Source organism: Crocodylus siamensis, chromosome 1, assembly GCF_052110815.1.
Source record: "Crocodylus siamensis isolate JL-2025a chromosome 1, ASM5211081v1, whole genome shotgun sequence".
NCBI lineage: Eukaryota > Metazoa > Chordata > Crocodylia > Crocodylidae > Crocodylus > Crocodylus siamensis.
In genome coordinates, this window is record NC_143395.1 from 107059498 (window position 1) to 107082239 (window position 22742).

At 43.6% G+C, this 22742-nt stretch overlaps 1 protein-coding gene across 5 annotated transcripts in view; it reads left to right on the plus strand.

Annotated features, from left to right (window-relative positions):
• The window catches only part of LOC149873168 (uncharacterized), a 70887-nt gene that overhangs the window by 20921 nt on the left and 27224 nt on the right, over positions 1-22742 (plus strand). For 4 of the 5 annotated variants that reach the window (XR_016441443.1, XM_090040032.1, XM_090040041.1 and 1 more), the window contains exons 5-9: positions 2000-2122; positions 4896-4978; positions 6772-6897; positions 12585-12630; positions 15835-15968. Coding sequence is in view for 4 of the 5 variants with exons in the window: in XM_090040032.1 (XP_089896158.1) it covers positions 2000-2122; positions 4896-4978; positions 6772-6897; positions 12585-12630; positions 15835-15968 (512 nt within the window). In the remaining variant the exon portion in view is untranslated. The remainder of the gene's footprint in view (positions 1-1999; positions 2123-4895; positions 4979-6771; positions 6898-12584; positions 12631-15834; positions 15969-22742) is intronic. The other variant, XM_090040057.1, reaches the window with a different exon arrangement.

Genomic DNA, 22742 nt, shown 5'->3' on the forward strand with positions numbered 1-22742 from the left:
GGTGGTGGGGCAGGGATCGGGGAAGCAGGTGGGGGATGGGGCCAAGCAGGGCAGGGATTGGGAGGCTTGGGGGGCAGGCGGGGGCTGGGGCTGGGCACGGAAGGGATTCGGGGGCAGGCAGGGGATGGGGTCTGGTGGGGAAGCGATGGGGAGCTGGGGGAGCAGGTGGGGCTAGCAGGGGTCCCCCCCATGGTCCCCTTCCCTCTCCTCCAGCCCCCCTAATCCCTTACTTACCAGCACTGGAGCCCTGCTGCTGGCACACTGCCTGCTTCAGCACCAGAGTGAGGGCAAACCACAGAGAGGTTCTGGCCAACCACAGAGATCGGTGGTTGCCTGCCCCACTTTTATTCGTTCCATTTTTTTTGATCCCTGGATATCCAGGGGTCTAATTTTTCCCCTGCACTGCAAACTTGCAGCGGAGGGAACCTTTTCCAATTCCCGTACATGCCTCTCGCAGCATCTCAAAGGGGTTTGAGATGCTGCAAGAAGCACATGCAGGCTCATCTGGACGCGCCCTACATGTGCATTACTGCACACTAAAAAACTCTACTGCAGAATATGACTTGTATTTACAAGTACTAATCTGTGGCACAGTTTATTAGTTTACAGAGGCCTAATAGGGTCACATGTGTAGTTGCTGAAACATTTACTGAGGAGCTAATTAGGCATCTCTACAGTAAATATCTCATATAGACACATCCAAAAAAGCTGACTGCGCATGGTTCAAAATATTTAGTGATGAACAAGAAGAACCAGACCACAAAGTACAGTGTTATAAATCAATAAGAATAGTGCTTTTTATCATAGTCCCAATGGACCCTGGACTTGTTAAAATCTTACAGTGCTCCGAATAGATCAATACTTGTTTTACAGATTAGTAAACTGAAGTGCTGGGAAACACCATCTAATGAAGGACCTTGATACTTTTAATCATGTGCATACATGGAGGGAGAAAAATTTGGGGGTGGGGGCTGAGCGTGTGTGCGCATATGTGCACATGCCCCCCCCAGTGGGAAAGACTGTGGGTGGAGGGGCGGAGGAAGAGGGAGAGAGAATGGGGATGGGGATGGGGATGGGGATGATCCCGCCAGGGATCAGGAGGGAGCAGAGCCAAGCCAGGCCAGGGATCAGGGCCACCGCTTCCTCCAGGCCTGGCACTGGTGCCAGCAAATCTGCCACCCCCTAGCCCAGCCCTGGCTCCCTCCCCACATTGGCCCTGGCCCCAGCCCCAGTCCCATACCACCCAGGGGTGGCCAGAGCTGGGGGAACAGAGCAGAGCAGCCTCAGCTGTGCCACCAGGCCAAAAGAGACGGAGCCCCTGGGACCCCCATGGCTGCCCCGCCAGACCCTGCACAGCCAGGACAAGGTGGGGTGCAGGATGGAGCCATGCCCCATCCGGGAGACGCAGGGAGTGGGTCGCAGCTCCCCCATGTGTATCAGTGAAATTCCGTCCTCAAATTCCATGCCATCTCAAAGGACTTCAGTAGAGTGACAAAGATACAATTAAGGACAGATTTTTGCCCACCAGATTGACTTTGCTAAATTAATTAAACCCTTTTTCCAATTATATATTTGTTTATGGATATGTTACTTACAAATGGATTACAAGTATCTTGCTAGGACACATCTAGAGCCTAAGGTAAATTTGAAACCTTATGGTTAGTTTAGGGAAAGTTACCTCCATATAGCATGATACTTTACTCTTACCAGTACAGGAGGAGTGTGCATGTCAATTGTCAGACATTCACTATCATTGAATCATATATGATTCATGACTATTTCAAATTTCCAGAAATTAGTTTCCTTTTGTGCTTGTAATTTTTTTAAGTGGGTTCACTCTGAGCATGCAAATGATTGTGACATCCAGTAAAACTTCAGTAAAATAGCCAACAGATAAAGCTACTTTCTAGTTTCCTTTTCAGGCCTTATTAGAGTCAGAGGGAGCTATACTGAAAAAGAGCATCTTACTTCTCTCTTACCTTGTTTTCTCCCCCATCAGAGTCCAACCGAGAGGCCATAACTTCAGCAGGAGGTGTCATACCTTTACTGGTGCTGGCCAACTCCTATGATCCTAGGGTCCAACAAAATGCAGTTGGAGCTATTCTTAACCTCACACAATCAGGTACTTTCAAGTTAATGGTTCATCTATAAAGTGCTTACCTAAAAAAAAAGTCTGACACCACAGCTGCACGCACACTGGCAACCAAAAGCTGCCATGTGTCGTAGCTGCCCCAATTCCCACACAAAGCGGTTTGAGATGCTGCAAGAAGCACACGCAGGCTCATCTGGACACCTTACTGGCTGCATTGTTACACTTCTGATAGCAAGCCTCGATTTTTCAAACCCAGTTAAGCTACATTGCAACCTAACAAATCACCACTCAGGTGACTGACAGAATTTTCAGATATTAGCTTTTCTCCTTTTGTGTTGATGGATTTTTGAATAGATTCACTCTTTAAAATAGACTGGATGCATCTACATGTGCATTAGATCCAGGAGCAGTTTACTAGGGAGGCAGGCATCTACACATGCAGGGAAGTGGGAGCAGATTTGTTACTAATGGCAGCAAACTGCTCCTGCTTCCTGGGGCCCTGCATTGGGCCCCTGCCACCACCAAGGGGAACTCTAGGCTCCACCTCGGTGTTAGCCCAGGGGCTGGCAGGGAGCACTGGACCTGGAGATGGTTGTCTCCTGGCCAGGGCTGGGACATTGCTCCCTGCCCCTGGGGGCTGCCTGCTGCTGGAGGGGGGACCATGTACCCTTGCCCCGGTAGCAGGAAGCCCTGGCTCCTCAATAAAGGCAGGAGACATAGAAAGAGCTGAGGGGGAGGGGCAGGACCCAGCCTCCTGCCCTGATCTGCTAATGGGGCAGTTAGCAGCGAGCCCCCAGCCGGGGGATTCCCTGTCCATCTGGGAGCGTGCTACTAGTTGCCCCACTGGTGGATGGTGCAGGGGGCTGGGACCTGCCCTACCCATGCAGCCCTTTCCAAGTCCTGTGTCTTGATTGTCCAACTGGGACATAGGCCTGGGACCTACAGCTGACCAGGACAGTTCCCAGCCCCTGCTCCATGATTGTGAGGTGGGGGCTGGAGAGGCTGTTCTCACCCAGCTTCATGATCACCAAGCTGGGCAGGGAACAGGGTCCCCAGCCACCACCACCAGGGATCTCCCACTGCCAGCTCCATGGTTGTGGGACCAGTGCTGAGACAGCCTTATCTCCCAGCGCTGAGTTGTAGGGCCAGCGCTGGAAGATCCTTATCTCCCAGGGCCAACCCATGACCATGGAGCTGGCACTGGGGGATAAGGATCTCCCAGCCCCTGCTCCCCAATTGTAATCTCAGAGTGGGGGCTTGGAGCTCCCTGCTGCCAGGCCAGGGGGACATAATCCTCACCTGGGCTCTGGTGGTGGAGTCCACCCCTGCAGCAGGCAGTTCCCAGGGGCAGAAAGCAATCTCCCGCCCTCTGCTAGCTAGCTGACCAGAAGCAGATTTGCTCCCAGTCAGGAGTTTACACAAGTGCTACCATGCAGCAACTCATCATAAGTACATTTGCTACTTGCATTAGCAGGTAGCAAATTTACTTGCGATTACTGAAGTTTGCTGTACAGTAAACCTGTACATGTGTAGACATGAATACTTACTGAGCATGAGCAGTAAACTATGCTACTGCACAGTGAAGCTTCTCATGTAGACACATCCACAGTGACCTAACAAGGGCAACCTCTGCTACAACTTTTACTCACTATCTTAGGACACTTATACCTATACAGCGAGGCTGCTCTGACATGCTGTAATTACCATACATTTAATCAAGACTGTTGGAGCATGGTAATTACCATACTCCAGCATCACATGTATCAGCATCCCCATGCTGAAAAACTGGTGGCAGAGGCACTTTAACTAAAGCTCTTTCTAGTGTCCCTGCAGCCATTTTTCAGTGTGGAGACGCCCCAGAGGCTCTAATTAGAGTGTCTCCCCCACACTCCCAAAGCATATAAATAAACACTCTGCTGTTCCAAACCTGGTGCTGCAGGATATAAATAAGGGCAAATATTATGGACTTGACTGTGCCATCTCAGTACTGACCCTGGGAATCATGCACCGCCAATGCACCCCTGTTCAGTGCACACCAAACTCTGAAATGAGGCAATGTCACTGTTTGAGACTGTTCCTCTGATTCAGGTGTGCTCACTGGTATCTGCTTTATGGTGGCTGCATTGTGCCTTTTCCAGGGTTTGGTACACACAAATTGGGTCCACTCTTAGGCATGGCACAGAGGTAGCATAGACAAGCTCAATAGATTTGATTCAAGCTTAATGGATTATTGCTATGGACTTCACTGGGAGCAGGTTTTGTATGTCATGTTATTTTTCATTAATTCTCATAAGAAAACATAGAAAAACATTATGCTGTAGAAATAAATCCTATTTATCAGGACAGTACTGTCAGGGCTGCTCTGTCCCTTTGTGTCCCTTTGTGTACTGTGGGATAGTGAGACTGCTACTGTTGTACAAAGTCCAGATTTATTTATTTTTTAAGGTGGGGTTTTAAAGCTGTAGACAGCTGTGAACCTGCCCTTTGCTTGGCACTTCCTGAGCATTTTTAATTTGTCATTATGACTAAAATGGTTCTATACTGCCATTCTTCACAAGGGATCCTTCAGCTTCTGAGCAGACTTTATCTTCTATGGAGTGTCAGTCTCAAGTCATTCCTACTGCTGCATGTGTCTGGATGAATCTAAATTATTGAGTGGTCATCAGCTGGCCATATCCATTTTACTTCAAAAAGTTTCTGTCCTAGTATATCTATGTGATTTTATGTTGGGGGAGAAGGCAATTTATCCACTGGGTTCTTTCTTCCCCAACACTGAAATGTGTCCTCTTTTTTTGCCTTGCAGAATGGATCCAACAAGTCCTGTGCAGGGAGGGAGCCCTCCCAGTTCTTACCTTGTTGTTAGAGTCTCCTGACGCAGAAGTGCAGGTAGAGTTAAAGCAAACTGCAGCTTTTAAGTAATAAAAGCAAAGTATGCCACCCTGGATATTGCATAATTGTTAGAATTCAGAAATAAAATATAATGACTAGAGGTTTATCCAGGCAGGGATGGATAGAAAAAATAAGGGACATAAGACCTTTTGTTTTGTTTTGTTTTTAATTTAGTGAACCAAGAGGAGCTGTTGTCACAATGAATCTAGTTGTGTGAAATACGCCCAACATGGTGAACAGATGTTCAGCTCTGATAGGATAATGCATGTGCTCATGTGCACACAGAGGTGCTGTGAAGTTACCTTTCTACTGTCTAGGGCAAAATGAATGGCCTCTGTGTTCTTGAATTACCCTTTGCACCAGAAGAAGCTATTCATTATTGCTGTTGTTATACATTTTATACATGGTGATGATAATAACATTATAATTATTTAAATCATTTATTGTGTTACAGTCATACCTATGAACTTCTGTTTTAGACTATGGCCTGCTGTGCTATCCACTGTCCAAAACAGACTCTTCCCCCAAAATTAACATCCAACAGGGGTGTATCGAAAGGGAATGCAGTGGCAGAGTCACTCCCTCCTTTTCTCACGCACTACATTTTCAGAGAGGTTTCTGATCTCACTGGCATCTCAGTACAGCTTCTGCCAGAGCTCCACGTGTGCCATGAACTCTGAGCTCACCAGCAGTTTGGTGCAGGGTCTAACCACATCCCCCAATTTCACACAGCTTCAGAGCCCAGGGCATGAGCACTGCTTCTGTTTGTCTTCCATTGCCACCCTCCCCTGCTGAATTCAGCAGCAAGGGAAAAGAGGATAAGCAATACTGGTGCCCATGATCATATATAACCCTTTTGTGATTATGCACATATACACACAGTTACACCCTTGTCTAAAGGAAATAATCTGATGAAAAAACAACAATCAGAATAGACACGATAGATAGCACTGGCTTGCTCATCCAGTTTGTCTACTAGCAACACAGGTCTGTCTCTCAGGGTATGTTTTCTAGTTTTTTTGTCCAGTCTTATGTGCCATATGTTGGATATCACAACTACCTTTCGCAAACTGTTTCAGCCTTGCAAGCTTTCCTAAATACTCATGTTAAAATGCCCTCACTATTTCAGCTCATTACATGTAATTACATCTCCAGGTATCTCATGTAATCTGTCCTAGTTTTTGCAGCCTTCAAATATTTGCAGGTAGTTACCATATATGCTGTCCCCTGTAGTAATGTGTGAACACACAGGGACAAGAGGGAATGTCTACCTTGCAGGCTTCAGTGTAGTATAATAATATCTGAGTAAGTTTTAAATGAGTTAGCGGTTGACCTGAAATGACCAGAGCTCAGTGTGGGCTTATTTACTCTGTGCTGCTGCAGGTGGAATAGCTAGCTCGAGTTTCTCTGTGCCAAGTCACAGTCACTTCTGTGCCTGCAGTACAGATATAACCTCAGTTTATCTTCCTTTCCAGTCTATAAGGTATTACCCATTCAAGCTTACCTCTTCAGAACTTGCTCTGAAATGTAACCAGGTTTTTAGTATGTCTTCCCAAGCTATGTTCATGTAGACATACCTAAATTAGCTTTCATTTAGCCATCACAGCTACCAGTAGCAGCGTAGTCCAACAGCAGAGACTTCAGAGTGGCAAACCAACTGAACAAGTAGGCTGGCATAGCCTACAAGGGTTAAATCTATAAAGCCTTCTACAGAGATGGTGTGTGAGAGCAGGCTGCATCTGCACAGAAGAAACAGCTGTTGGAACTCTAATCTTTCTCTATTTTTTCAGTATTACAGTTGTACTGCTCTAAGCAACCTGGCAGCCAACTCCCATCACCATGAAGCGATGCTGAGAACTGGTGACGGGTTCCTTCTGCGGACACTCATTTCTCTCCTGTCTTCATCTGTGGAAAAGGTAAAGAAGAGAATATGGGGAAAGGTGTGTAACTGCAACAACAGTAGCAAGCTACGTCCTGATGCTCCCTTAATTGTGTATGTTACACCATAGCTTATTCACACTGAGTGTAACTAGATTGACCAGGCTTTATAGTGTAAAGCAAAAGCAGAAGAGACTCGCCAAATGCAGTATAGATTGATTGGTATTCAGGTTGTAGCTATATTGGTTTAGAGGAAAAAGCAATCAGGGCTTATAGCAGAGATGATATCTTTTATTAGACCAAAAAGATTTTTGTCAAAAAAAAAATTTAATTATTTTAATTTCTTTAATAGACCAAGGAGTGTTGTGCTAAGCAATTAAAGATTTTTTTTTGCAAAAATCTTGTTGGTCTAATAAAAGATATCATCTCAACTAAGTCCTGATTGTATAGATTGCTTGGCACACCTTCTTGGTCCAAACAGTGGGATGTGAAAAATGTTTCTAAAAATAGATTTTGTTTATTGGTTTTACTTTCAAAAAGAAAACACAAATGGGGCTCAGCTGTAGGAGTGCTCAAGTGCACTCACATCCAGAGACCTGGACAGTCTCATTCCAAGAACTGCAGGCCACTTATGAAGCTGAGTTTGCTGTATGTGTTGTGTGTTCATATCTAGGATTTTGGTTCAGGCTTCTCTGTAGACAAGGCATTTATTACTGTAGCTGTAAAGCTCATGTAATTAATCTTGTCCTGACAAGCCTGTGCAGCATTCTCTCCGTGTTAGCAAATTCCACATCTGTTGGATGCTATGTAGGTAAACTATGGATATAAGGCAAACTCTGTGGGTATATTTATACTAATGCCAGGAGCTACTCCCACTACTTAGCTCTCACCTACTGGTCATCCAGTTTAAAAAAAAACTACTTAGTTTGGTCCTGTCAACAGTCTAGCACACTCCTAAAGCTCTCCTGAGAATTGGGGCTCAAGACTGAGTTTCCTCTATATCATTTTACCCCCTCATGCAAAACATTGCTGAAGCATGTACAGTGTCTGTGATGGCCTTTCTGTGCTGCACTTTGTCTCCGCTGCTCCTAATTGGAGCCAGCATAGAGGTATAGACAACTAGTTGCCTTAATTTCCAAAACCACTTCATGCGCATTTCTTGTTCCTGTTGTAGGAATCAGGCTGTACTCTACTTTTCTCTCTGCCTGCTTCCTGCCTGCTTACAAAGCAAAGCAACATAGACAGGACAGAGTGGCCCATGTAGCTCGACTTGCCCCAGAATAGATCATTTGAGAGAACAGAGATCATTAAGGTACCCCAGTGGTACTTCTTCACTTCCTTGAAAATGTGGAAGCCTATAGATAGGTTTAGCCCCAACTTATGTTAAAAATGCCTATGTATGTGATGCTTCCTATTGTCCCAATATCTTTAAGGCCAGGGCATGCAACAGCACAAGCTGTTGCAGAAAGTCTCCAGTAGTTTATATTTGTTTTCACTTCCATGCTTCATGTAAGGAACAATGCAGGGAGAACATCTAGAAAATATGCCTGCAGTAGAAGCAGTTTTATAGGGAAGCGGCAGTGAGCAAAATGTAATGGAAACCTGAGGAATATAGGATCCCACAGGATCCATGGTGAAGTAGGGAATCCTGAAGGATCCATCCTGAAAGAGGGAATTTCTACTTTCAGCCTAGAGAGAGAAATATTAACACAGAAACGATGCATATTAACACAGAGAAATATTAACACAGAAACTTTGGTGCTGCTATCATCCACAGTCCTCTGAATGCATATTTTTTTAGGTGACCATGAAGCTGTAAGGGTACCTGTAGACATGCTGGGAGGCTGCTCCAGTGTGCTGTAATTACAGCATGTTGGAGCAGGCTCAATTAACCAAGTCTGCTGGAGCATGGTAATTACTATGCTCCAGCAGCCTCCCGCACACAAGTGACTGGTTCCTCCTGAGTCAGGGGGTTCACCCGCAGAAGCCACTGACCCTATCAGGGGGAACACCAGCCCTACTGACAGCATTGGTGTCAGCCATTGGGGAGGCACTGGCCCCATCAGGGGGGGCATGTGCACCCCCATGTACCCCCTACCAGTCACCTATGCTCTCGCATCTCATATATCATTGTCCCCATGCTTCAAAATGGGGGGAGGGGGCACTTGAAATAAAGTTTGTTCAAGCACCCCTGGCACCATTTTGAAGTGTGGGGACACTGATACACGAGATGCTGTGCTGTTTTAATTAGAGCGGCTCTTGGGGCCGCTTTAATTAAAACACCCGCTACCCCCATCTCTAGAGCACGTGTAAACGTGACCTAAGGGGTTGGCCCTGCCCCTGCCAATTTCAGTTGTGCAGAAAAAGAACACAGGACAGTAAAAGCGTGTGAAAATGAGCATGCTATCACCAATTTTCCTTTCAACAGGTAACTTGGCAAGAAAGTGCCTTTTTCCTTTAGATACCCCTAGATGATAATGGTCAACTCACCCGCTCCTCGCTGATCCCAAGTGTTCTTCCTCCCAGGGTGCTTTAATGTGCTTTAGTGCACATTAACCTACTTTAATGAACATTAAAGCATCACTTAAAAAATGCGGGTTTTTTCTTAATGTGCATTAAATAGGTAAATGTACATTTAGCATCACTTAAAATAATGCTTTTTAGTTAATTCACATTAAGACAGGCCAATATGCATTTTCCTAGTACCTCACCATGGAGGTACTAGATTTCATAGTACTAGATTTAATGCATATTAACTAAAGCCTGTTAATGCACATGTAGAGGCACCCCCAGATGTCAAACAAAATGAAGCTCAATGGCAATAATATAAATTTAAATAACTAGAAAGCCTTCAAAGAATCAAAAAATCTATGCAAGGCCTTGATGTCATTTTCATATCTCTAATATTGCTCACATAATCTTTACATGAGTGGTACTTCTCAGATTTTATCTATAGGGCACTGAAATAGGTCGCAGAAAGCATATGAGGAGTATAGGGGAATTACTAAGTCAGTCTTGTCCTTGACATTAGCATTGTGGAGGAACTACGCCCCAGTCTGCCTCACTGTGGTAAGCAGACAGCCCAAACCCCCCATGTGTTACCTGCCTGCATGACTAGATGGGCTCTAAAAATCCTAAAGGGAGGGGGAACCTGGCCCTCTATTGTCTTGGGTTCATGCTTCTGCAGGTCATGTGACTAGTTATCTCACTGGTAGCAGCCAATGGGGCTGCTTTTGGTGGGAACTTAGTGATGAAGTCACAATAGGTGTATAAGAGTCCGACCATGAGAAAAGGGGGAAGACATGTTTTGGGACACAGCAAACAAACCATCCAGCCTCCAGAGAAAGAGCTCTGTCGGACTCTGGATGTAAATGTGAGTAACACGTGGATTTTAGCTAGTAACTTAAGATGATGTTATCTAGAAGTGTACCAAAAGGCTACCAAGCTGCTTCTATTTGCTCAAGGTTCTTTCTTTTCATACATCACTGACCTGTACCCCTCTCCATACCTACCTTCTCCAATCAATAAAGCTATCTGTTATAGCAAGCCTTGCTGTACCTGCTTGAGAGGGATTAGGTAAGCCTTTTAGCTCCCTTGCTTATCTGACTAAGGGAGGCTACTGTTAATGCTTCAGGCTATATGAAGCACCCAGATATATCCTACTGGGGTTAAGCAACCCCAAGCTCTACAGGGTCTGTGTACCCCAAGCAGCATAGAGTCCTAACAGAGACTGGAACTTGGGTGGTGGCAGCGGTTACCCCAGGCCTGTGGGTGTGCTCCAGGAAGGTCGTTTGCCAGAAGTTGGTGCCCTTGGGGAGGCATCTGAAGCTTGGTTTTGGTTGGGTGCGGTAAGGTGGGTGGCTCAACACTGGAGAGCCCCATACTGGCCACCACAAGTGTTACCTTCTATCCCATCTTCCCTTTGACATCTATACCAGCTTGGCTACCACAGTTTTAGTTATTACTAATGAAATTGGTGAAAACAGAAATCTACTTCTCAGAGCAAAATAAGGTTCATTTCCTTCAGGGGAAAGCAAAGCAAAAGCACAGAAAATGAAATATGTCAGTTCATTTTGGTGCTGTTCTTTTGAAAAATCTGATGTAAACAAACATTAAGAATGAAATGTTAGCTTCTTGTCAGCTTGCCAAACTACACTGGAGTTCTCTAACCTACTCAGAAATAATTGACTATAAAGCAAAAATAGTTCATGAAAGATGCTTTGAATTTGAGTTTGAATAGAAACATTTTGAAAATGTGACTTTTTATTAAATGTGAAAAATATTTCAAATCAGAAGATATTCTGGAACATTTACATTTTGGAAAAAAAATTAAAACGCCCTTTGAGCATTTCAAAATTTAATTTAGAATTTTACCTCATAGATTTTGTTTAATTCTTATCTTACCTTTACACTGTTTAATAACATGTACTACTAAATACTACTGATATGTCACAATAATAATATAATTTAAACAGGATACACTTGAGGTACAGACATAAGTTAAATTTGCCACGCTATCAGCCCTCTGAAAGTGCTCTAGAGCCATGCTGTGACACACAAGCATGGCTGCAGAGTGCTTTAAAGGTGGCCAGTCGCATGACATATTAACCCTCTTCAAATGAGGGATCAGATGAAGGTGTTCCACTTTGGAATGCCTTAGGGAACTTCTGTTCCCTAGGATTAATTTGTGGTGTGATCAAGGCTGGGCTGATGTAGCTCAGTCCTGCCCTCAGAACTATCTGCAGGAAGGAGTGGGGAGTGAACTGCAGGCTGGGGTTTGCCAGGCCTGAGCTGGGGGTGTGTGGATTGAAGCCCCCTTGCTTCATGATTCCTCCCAGGTGTTCCCTCCCCCTCCAGCTCACGTAAGGCAAACTCCAGCCTGCAACTCACTTCTTTCCCTTCTCCCCCCGCTTTTTTCTGCAGACAGCACTGGAGCTGGGGGGAGGCGGGGCCTGAGCTGGGGGAGATGGGTAGCTACTCCATTGCAAACAGGCTTAGTTTCAGTGTGACCCAACAGGCATATGTCTATTTGGTTTGGGGAGATATCTAACTAATGGTGCTTTATATAAAGCACTGAGTTAGAGCAGGGTCCTGCATGTCTGTCAGCACCCTTGGAAATCTCTTATCTTCTTTTCTAGGCAAATCAGTATGAAGTAGCAGCTGCCCTTAGTGATTTAAAAAGTAAAATGAAAACAGTGTTTCATTGGTTATATCATGTCATATTATGACGTCAGACAATGTGCTATTTCTTCTGACATCCTGAAATTATATAAACTTGATATAAAAATGGAAAATGCCATAAAATAACATTCAAAAACCAAAAAAATCAAAATAATTTTACAATCTGAATCAAAATTTCAGATTAAGGTTTCAAAATTACATTGTTCCAGAAATGATAATTTTCAGTATATAAAAATACTTTACTATATTCTAAATTAGAAGCAAAACTGCTTTCAGAACATCAGGGGTTTCTATAAAACATAAATTCCAAGTTTCAGCCAGCTCTGATTAGCACTGATTAACCAGGTATATGTGCTGGTGAAAATTGAACTAATGCCTCTATATGCTGGATTTATCCAACAGATTTTGAAAAAAGCCAAATAAACTCTGAATAAATTTTGTAGTCTGCTAATGCTTCAGTTTTATTTAAATTACTTTAGCTGACCTATCTGGTTGCTGAAATATTTACTCTCTTCACCTTTTTTTTTTAATTGTCAATATTCAGGTTTCAAGCCAGGCTTGTGTGTGTTTGAGAAATTTGGCTGTAAGTGGTAAGTAATGTCTTCAGAGGCAGGGATGAAATCCTCTCTCAATTTCCTTTTCTTTTTTCAGACCAGACATCAGACTTGATGTAGTTCTCCTTGTTACGAGCCAAGTTATGGCTTCGCCTGCTGGGTGTACTTGGGGGTCCATATGCAACATGCCTCTGCTGGAAAGAACAGGCTGCAGGCCTGTGTATGTGTTGGGGAGGTGTGTTCTAGTTAACCCCGCTTTCAGTGTTCCCTTCCCCAGAGGGGAAATGTCTTCAGAGGAATGTGAATGGAGAAATGCCCCAATTCTTTCTGAGTATTAGCAAGTTTAATAAGCACACTCCTAGTGATGATGACTCCAGTGCCTAGAAAGTACTGAGGAAGAGACAGAAGTCCTCCGAGACTGCTAGTTGGGTGGAGCATCACCTCTGACTCCTGGGAGTGGCTTTGTCTTAGGAAACTTAGCTTGCCCAAAGCATTTACCTGTCAAGCTCCATGTAAATGTGCAAGATATGTTTTTACAGTATAGGCTGGCAACAGAAGGAGAAGCCTCGCAATGGTATAAAAAATGTGCACAACCGCCGTCCTGTTTATTGAAAAAGTCTACACAGGCTTCTTCACTTAGAGAGTGAACAAACTAAGATCTCATGAGAAAGGAGCAGAGGAGCCCTTTCCCCTTTGCTTGTCCAAAAAAATGAGTATATTTTACGGCTTCTGTAAAAGCTTTGACTCCATCTGCTGGCTGTTTGAGGAAATTATTCCTGCTAGAAAAGTACTAATGTAATATAGTGTTGGAATGATATTCTGTGATGATCCAGGAAATGTAAAGGGCAAGGATTGTTGGGATGATGTCTTTTACTGGATCAACTGAACAGAAACATTTGGATGCCTATCTTGCTGGAATCCTTTGATCCTAGCTGACTTCCTGCCCCTTAGGCAGAGGGCTAGACCCAACAATCTTGAGAGCCTTCCAGCCCCAATGTCTATGAAATCTATGAAACTGTATGATTGGAATAAACTTAGGCAAGTTTTTAAATGCAACTTTTGAATATATTGCATTTGAAAACTTAGGTCTTAGTGTATTCCAACCATGGAACTGGTCCAATAAAATATATCACCCACAATAATCCTTACCTCTCTAAGTTAATATAGATACACTAGTTACGATGGCTGAGGTATAAAAATACAAACAGAATAGAGCTTTCTGCAATGCTTGACATCTCTTTCTATCCATCTTTCCCTTTGCATGACAAGGCCATTTAGAGGGCCAGGTAGATATGCACCTTTGTAAACTAACTAAATAAGATATGTATAGAGAGAGAGATACACAGAGAGAAAGCTCATAAACTTTTGTGAACCCAAGTTCACTTCGTCAGATCTTGTGAAAGGACAGCATAGAGCAGAGTATATAGTGGAGTAAGTAATTGGAATACAAACAGGTAGGAACATGGGAGGCAGGGGACAAAGTGCTGTGAGAGGCAACAAGCAAAGGGCCCATAGAAACAAGATTGTTGGCTAGTGAAGAATGCACTGGTCCTTCATCCTAAAGAAAATAGCCAGAAAGTTGCTGTATTTCTTTGATGACGTTTCCACAGCCTGTAATTTGTGGTGCTTCTCTCTGGGCTTTTCATGATGAATTGCATGTAAGGGCATATCTACACATTGCCCTACAGCGATGTTGTTACTGCACCGTGCTTTAGTACTTCCAAAAGGAAGCACAGTGCAATAACTGCCCATATTATGCCATAAGCATGGTGCATGGTTATTTTTAGCAGCTACTTTGCCATAGCAGCATGCTATAATGGGGGAGCATGCTGCTACAGAGAAGTAGCTGCTGGCCATGCGTAGACACCCGTGGATGCTACATGGCTGTAGCGCATTGCTACAGCAAAATAGCATCGCATGTAGACACACCGTAAAAGTACTTATGATTATTAATTTCTCTGCACCAGCTAACGCTATAACTAGCTGTATAAGAGGTTCTCTGATAGTTCTACATGGATCTTATTAGATCACAGCTTTTTCTGTCCTTCCTTTTTCCTTTGGAGATGCCACCTATTCCTGAGCTGCAGGGGTTGGGGGGGATTGCCAGCTATTCCCATCCCATACTCAAACACCCCTAGATGACTGCTGTTCTTATACAAGTCATGCCTCATACTTCGGAAGTGAAATCAGAGTCTGCTGTGTTACCATAGGCTTCGTTTTGCTCCATTAGATTTCTAAATCATTGTCTGGTATCTTTTTAAATTTGATCTTTAATCTAAAAATATCTTTGATTAAAAATATCTTTGGGAATTTTCATAAGGGTTTTTTTTTGTGTCTTTCCCTTACTGTTACCTGGCACATATACCTCAGTAGTACTTCTGTTATTGAATACTGTGCTGCTGCAGCTAAGGAGTCCATTTTCAGAGCTCTCCACTCTGATGCATTCATTTTTCTCTGTCAGCTATTCAGCCTGCTGTCAAGTTTCTTATTTCAGTGGCCCCAGTGTTTACCCCAATATGACAAAAAGGCCCTTCCTCTACTGTGTAAATGTGTCCAAGGTCATGTGACTATGTTTCCCAAAATTATTTTCATTCTTGTTGAAACAGGTTGTTCCATTGTTTTGTCATACCTAAGACTTTCCCAGAACAACTTAGTTGGCTTCTTTGTACAGAAGGTAAAGAAATAACTTCTGCTGTGGGACAGAAATCAGGCCTGTCCTTGTCCAGAATCTGCAGATCTCAAAACAAGGATGAGAACATTTAAAATGTTCTTCCAAAATTTCAAAGATCACATCATCCTTGCCTCACTGCATCCTGCTTTTCTACCCCCTACCAGTGTAAAAGCAATAGAAAACTGGAATAGACAGGCTCCCCTCACCTTTCACCTCCCTAGTGCTGCTCCTTTACAACGCAGCTTGTTCCTGCCAAGTTCCTTGCAGACACCATCTGCTTGACTAGTGCAGAGGAGGCCAAAACACTTTCAAAGCCATATTCAAGTCTAGGTCTGTATTATTCCTCTGGAGATTATGATGGGAGAGGGAGGCAGAACAGATGAAGCTCATTTTTTATAGTTTGGCAATAATAGGATTTGGCTTAGCCTGCATAGGTCAGAAGATCTATTATGACAGCCCCATTTAGCCACCAGTCTGTATAGTGTTCATTCAGACTGGGCCATAATCATGTCACATACCATCTAACAGCATTCTGCCCCACTGAGCTGCTTTGTCATTTTTCCAAACAGCGCACATCCAGGCTGACATCATTGCTATGGATGTCCTGCCCCAGCTGCTCTCCCTTCTTGCATCCAACAGTACAGACGTTCAGCAAGCTTCCATTGCACTCCTTTGGAAATTATCCCAGCACCCAGCCAACCAGGTAGGGGTAGCAGTACGTCAAAAACAATGTCAGGAGAACAGTTCTGGTCACTGCCTCCGTTGAAACCCTTAATACATCTTACCGTGTGGTGTTATAGTAATGGTGTGAATTAAATATATGTTATGAATGACTGATACAGATACTTTGTATGAAGTAAAAATGGGTCTTATCCAAAGTACCATGGTTTAGCTACTGCAGTCATACCTTGCCAACTGTTACAGAGGTTGTGTGAGTTAAGTACTGTTCTGTTGGGATAGGGGTTAGTAGGTAAGCAGAATCCAGTTAGTAGGTAAGGAGAACCCAGTGGACATTGAGCTTAACAAGGGTTCCTTTTATTGTTGATCAGCTGTACCGAAGGGCAGGTCGGATGCTGGGGCCACCTGAAACAGCCCATGCTGTGATTGCGACGCCACATTCCCTGCACTTCTGCAGTAGTGATTCAGGACAAAGGGGTTTCTTAGGTTGGGAGATGAGTAGCACAATGGGAGAACTTTATAATGAGACAGACCTAAGGAAGCTGCTTTATGGTGTAGGGGTTGGCATAACAATTATGACTAGTGTCCCCAGAGGCACTCGGGAAAGTTAAGACACAGTTGTGAAGTTGAAACACATGAACTCCCTATGCAAACACTCTAATTCTAATGTAAAGTAATCTTAGTTCACTTCAGTTGAATGCCTTTTGAATGATGATTAAATCCACTCAGGAGAAATGCAATTTAACTTCACACCATAAGTCAGATTTCCTTAGTTTTCTTGAGCATCTGTTGACAAATCGTTTGGATTTGGTTAGTTTGGCCACCTCTGTTTAAGTTAAACAGCACCATAAACCATGCAATTTTATGCTTATACATGCAATTTTAAGGACAAATATGGACCATAAACCAAAGGCATTTGACTGCTGTATTTTCATTGTCTATTGAGAAAGAAATGTAAACAAAGCATAGGCTAGTGAAATTTAGACCTCCAAAAGTTATTACAGTCATTAATGGCATCCTAAGTAATATTAGAAAGGAAATTTTAATAAAAAATTTTTAAAACTAGTAGTAATCTTTAAAGACAGCATTTAAGAATGTAATGCAAAAAGGTGAAAACCCTTCTTATGATCTAGTATTATACTGTACTGACAAGATAAATTGAGCCATAACTAGTCAGATTAGGTGTTTTTAGTGATTGATAACTGGAATAGATTTGTGCTGGTTTGAAACTCCCACAGGAACCCAGTGCTTTATGTAAAACAAAGAAAAAAATCCGTCTTGTATAGCATGGGCAAAATGAATGCCTCCAATTCAATGGTGCTCTGGGAAAAGAGAAGAGATGCATTATCAGAGCAGTGCCTGAAGACAAAATGTCTTTCAAAGACAATATGCTTATTAGCTTTTTGTGTTGTGCTAGCAGGGATCAGGGCCCCATTGTGCTAGGTAGTCTATACACATAAACAGTCCTGGTTGCAAAGAGCTTACAATTTAAATAATCTATGTCAGTGGGCTTACTTGTTAAGCAAGGTGTTACTTAGCATGAACAAATGTATTCACTTTTTTGCCTATAGTAATGAAGTAATTAATTTAACCAAGAAAGGTACTTCTTGCTGTTCAAACCCTGCATTCACACACAAACAATTCTTTTCCTGCTTCTGAAACACATGCCAAACAGCCAGTCAGATGAAAGCACAGCAGGTCTAAGCATCAAATAGAAGCAGAGATTCAGTTTGAATATATCAAAAGTGAATGGTCAGTTCTTCAACAACAGTAATGGGAAGAGGGAATTGAGGGCCAGAAACAAGAAACTTTGAAGTGAAATGTCATCCCCAGGTTTGTTTTCCAGAAAGAAGTGTTTCCATTTGGACATTTATTTAATGAGCCAATATCACTGGCACTCACTATTTTGCATTGTGAATGTAAAACAGCTAGTGAAGTGTCTAGGCAAGCAATTGATCCACCAGGCCCTCCTCCTTTCTCCATCCAGCCCACTGTCATGTCTGTTCTACCCTATTTTTCAAATCTTTCAACGTTTTCACCTCTAGCCTAGTCTGAATTGTGAGTAAATTAGAGACTTCTCCATGGGAACAGCTATAGGAAAACAAATCCCAGAACAAAGCTAACCTTTACAACCTAGTGAAGTAATGCTTGAATTATTGCAAATACTACCTTGTTTACAAGAGGGCAGAAAGAATCAGGCCTTTGGTTCCCATGGACTGGATCTGCTGGAATGTTTCCTGGAGACTTCATTCCTTAACAAGAAGTCTTATATTTCACTGGCCTGGCTATTGCAAGGTCTCTGGTGACAAGATGACAGAACCAGGGAAGGTATAGAGACAAGTCCTTGCACAGTCATGGAATTATGACGTGATTGAAATAATAGAGACGTGGTAGGAGCTTACATGACTGGGACACTGATGGATGGGTACAAACTGTTCAGGAAGGACAGGCAGGGGAGAAGAGGAGGAGGAGTTGGACTTTACGTAGAAGAGCCATGTGCTTGCTCAGAGCCATGAGTGATTGGTGCCTCGTGAATCTAGGGGGGCACCCACAGAAGCTGCCGATGGGGGTGGCCCTGTCAGGGGGGATACCAGCCCTACTGACAGCATCAGTGTCAGCCATTGGGGGGTACGTGCACCCCCTACCAGTCTTTGATTTGCTCATGGAACTCATGGACAAGATCCCCTGGGAAGCCAGTCTGATGCGGAGAGGAGTCCACAAGAGCTGGCTGTACTTTAAAGATACCTTACTGAGGGCATAGGAACAAACCATCCCAATACGCAGGAAGACTAGCAAGTATGGCAAAAGACCAGGTTGGTTTAGCAGGGAACTCTTCAGTAAGCTAACACACAAAAAGGAAGCTTATAAGTGGTAACTTGGACAAATAACTAGGGAGGAGTATAAGAGTATTGCTCAGGCATGCAGGGATGAAGCCAAGGAAGCCAAAGCACAATTGGAGTTGGAGCTAGCAAGGGATATCAGGGGTAAAAAAAGGGGTTCTACAAGTATGTTAGTAGCAAGAAGAGAATTAGGAAAGTGTGGGTCCCTTACTCAATGGAGGAGGCAACCTTGTGACAGAAGATGCAGAAAAGGCTGAAATGCTCAATGTCTTTTTCGCTTCAGTCTTCACAGGCAACGTCAGCTCCCAGACTATTGCACTGGGCAGCATGAGTGACTGCTGCCTCCTAAATCTGGGTGGGGGGCACCAGCAGAAGCTGCCAATGGCAGCGGCCCTGTCAGGGGGCACCAGCCCTGACAACAGCATCACTGTTGGCCGACAGGGGGGTCACTAGCCCCACCAGGGAGGGCACTTGCACCCCTGTGCACTCTTTACCAGTTGCATAATGCTGGGCAGCATAGTTTGGGGAGGAAGTGAGCAGCCAACAGTGTTGAAAGAACAGGTTAGGGACTATTTAGAAAAGCTAGACATGTACAAGTCCATGTGGCCAGATGGGATGCAACTGGCAGTCCTGAGGGAGTTGGCTACTGAGATTGCAGAGCCCCTGGCCATCATCTTTGAGAACTCATGGTGATCAGCAGAGGTCCTGGATGATTGGAAAAAGGCAAACATAGTGCTCATATTTAAGAAAGGGAAAAAAGAGGATCCAGGGAACTACAGACCAGTCAGCCTCACCTCAGTCCCTGAAAAAATCATGGAGCAGATCCTTAAGGAATCTTGAAACATTTGGAGGAGAAGGAGGTGATTAGGAACAGTCAGCATGGATTCACCAAGGACAAGACATGCCTGACCAACCTGATTGCCTTCTATAATGAGATGTCTGGTTCTGGGGACACAGGGAGACCAGTGGATGTGGGGGACCTTGATTTTAGACCTTGATATGGTCTCTCATAACATTCTCACAGACAAGCTAAAGAAGTATGGGGCTGGATGAATGGACTCTAAGGTTAATAGAAGACTGGCTGGAGCATCAGACTCAGAGGGTAATAGTCAATGACTTGATATCTAGTTGGCAGCCAGTATCAAATGGAGTGCCCCAGGGATTGGTCTTGGGGCCAGTTTTGTTCAATGTTTTTATCAATGACCTGGAAGATGGCAGAGAGTGCGCCCTCAGCAAGTTTGCAGATGACACCAAGCTGGGGGGAGTAGTAGATATGCTGGAGGGTAGGGCTAGGATTCAGAGTGACCTAGACAAATTGGATGATTGGGCCAAAAGGAATCTCATGAGGTTCAACAAGGAAAAGTGCAAAATCTGTCACTTAGGATGAAATAGTCCCATGCACTGACCTGGTACAGGCTGGGGGCTGACTGGCTGGGTAGCAGCTCTGCAGAAAAGAACCTGGGGGTTACAGTGGACAATAAGCTGAGTATGAGCAAACACTGTTGCAAAGAAGGCTAACAGCATACTGGGCCACATTGGTAAGTGTGTTGCCAGCAGGTCACGGGAAGTGATTATTCCCCCTCTATTCAGCACTATTCAGTACTCACAAGATGGAGTATTGAGCTCAGTTTTGGGCCCCTTCACTTCAGAAAGGATGTGGACAAATGGGAAAGAGTCCAGCAGAGGGCAGCAAAAATGGTTCGGGGAGTAGGGCACATGACTTCTGAGGAGGCGCTGAGGGAACTGGGCTTATTTAGTTTGCAGAAGAGAAGACAGAGGGGATTCCATTGCAGCTGTCAACTACTAGAAGGGAGGTTTGAAAGAGGATGGAGCTGGACTGTTCTCAGTGGTGGCAGATAACAGAACAAGGAGAAAAGGTCTCAAGTTGCAGCAAGGGAATTTGTACATATTACAAAGAATTTTCTCACTAGGAGGGTAGTGTAACATTGGAGCAAGTTACCCAGAGAAGTGGTGGAAGCTCCATACTTGGAGGTTTTTAAACCCAGGTAGACAAAGCTTTGTCTGGGATGATCTAGTTGGGGATGGTTCCATTTTGAGCATGGGGTTGGACTAGATGACCTCCTGAGGTCCCTTCCAACCCTTATTTTCTATGATTTCTATGATGTTAATTAGTGCAGTGGTTCTCAACCTTTTGGGATTCAAGGCACCCCTCACTGGACTCAACGCACCTCTCTACAACTTCTGTAAATTGAGTGGTACCTAATTTCAGAAACTAATGTATGTATTACAGTACTTGCCTCCTTGCAGAGGGCCAAGCAGTCTGGGTGGGGGATCAGCCAGGCAGGAATAAACCTGAGCTTCCCTTATCTGCTTATCTCTTCACATCTAGCATTACTTCCAGAGTATTGCATGGCAGCCAAGGGTGCTGCAGCACTTTGGCTGAGAATCATTGTATTAGAGTAGGAGTAAGAACTTGGAGCCAAATCAGCTGGCTCTCAGATTGACTGACTTTTCTTTGGATGCAAGGGGCTTGATCCTATTCCACTTATTAGGCCCCTAAGGTGGCCTAAGGACTCAGATGCAGTTAACTGAAAAAGCAGCTTGCTGCTTTTTGTGACTCAGTCTTAAGGTCAAGGTGAGGGTGTATTATGGAAGTAGATCATTTAAGTTTTTTCAGGGACTTGAGCAAGGTGAAAGACAGTCACACTTAAGCATCTACATCCATTAAGGAGCCTAAATGATTGAATGAGTCAGGCCAGAAGTACCACTGCATCTTAGTTTCACGTTCTGTAAAATGGGGATGAATATTTACCTTTGCTAGCACCATTCATCCAAAGAGTTCAGACTACTAAAATCAGGTATTAAAATTATGAATGAAGATGCTGCTCAAATATTTTCTTTGACTAGTGCAGATTAGGCTCTTTTCCTGCAAATTCAAAAAAATGTTTGAGTTTCCAGTAAATGTTTGGTCAAAACTTACCTGAACCGGTTAATTTGCTTCCTTCTGAGATTGCTGCATTCATGGCTTTCCCTAACTGAAGAGGAGATAAGAACTGGGTCTCTGACAGTTGCCCACAGAGGCAAGGCATTTGACTTCACCTGAAGTTAAAATTTCAACACCTGTTACAAGATGAAGTAGTGACCAACGTATGTATGTACATTAAATATATTGGAGGGGTTGGCAGCAGAGCCATAATACACTGTAGAAGTGCATTTAGATTCTGTAAACAAATTAAAGACCTGAGTTTCTTTTCAATTTTAGCCAGTGAGAAGTAGCTCCATTGAAGTTAACAGTTACACAGGTTAAAAGGGAGAGGAGAATTATAACTACAATATCCAAAGTGGCCTTTATAATTATTTGGATGGTTTCTGATTAGTTAAGATTAGGTGAGCTGTGTCTTTGTAGGGAAGGAAAGGTATCAGCATGGAAATGCACAGGCATATACCTGCACATAAAATATCTTCAGAGACACGTGAAACTTAGACATCTGAATTCAATTAGACCTTGTTTCCTGAGTTTAACTACTGTGCTGTACTTTGGATCTGTCAATTTTTATATTTTACTTAGCGTTTTTTCTGGTTGTGATGGTGCTTGGAATGGATGGAACTGAAGGGGGCAACCAATATCAAATCTATAAGAAGACAAAATACACTTTCTGACATTTAACCTACAAAACAAGAAACAGTGCCATTTTAACTGCTTTAAAGCTATCTACCTTTGATGCTCCTTCAGTGATCATGACATTTCCCAAGCTCCAGAGTAATGCCTGTCATCTTAGCATGTTCAAAGGATTAAAGAGTTATTTTAAAGCTAAGCATCTTTCGCTAGCAAGCCTTTGCTTCTAACAGTATGAAGAACATGGCACATTGCTGACTACACAAAGCATAGTCGAATGTTCAAGGAGAATGGACTGAAAGAACAAATAAGTATTACCTTTTTTGTTACAGCATGATCATAGTCATCAGATACTTTGTTCAAAGCCTATTGGAGTCAGTGG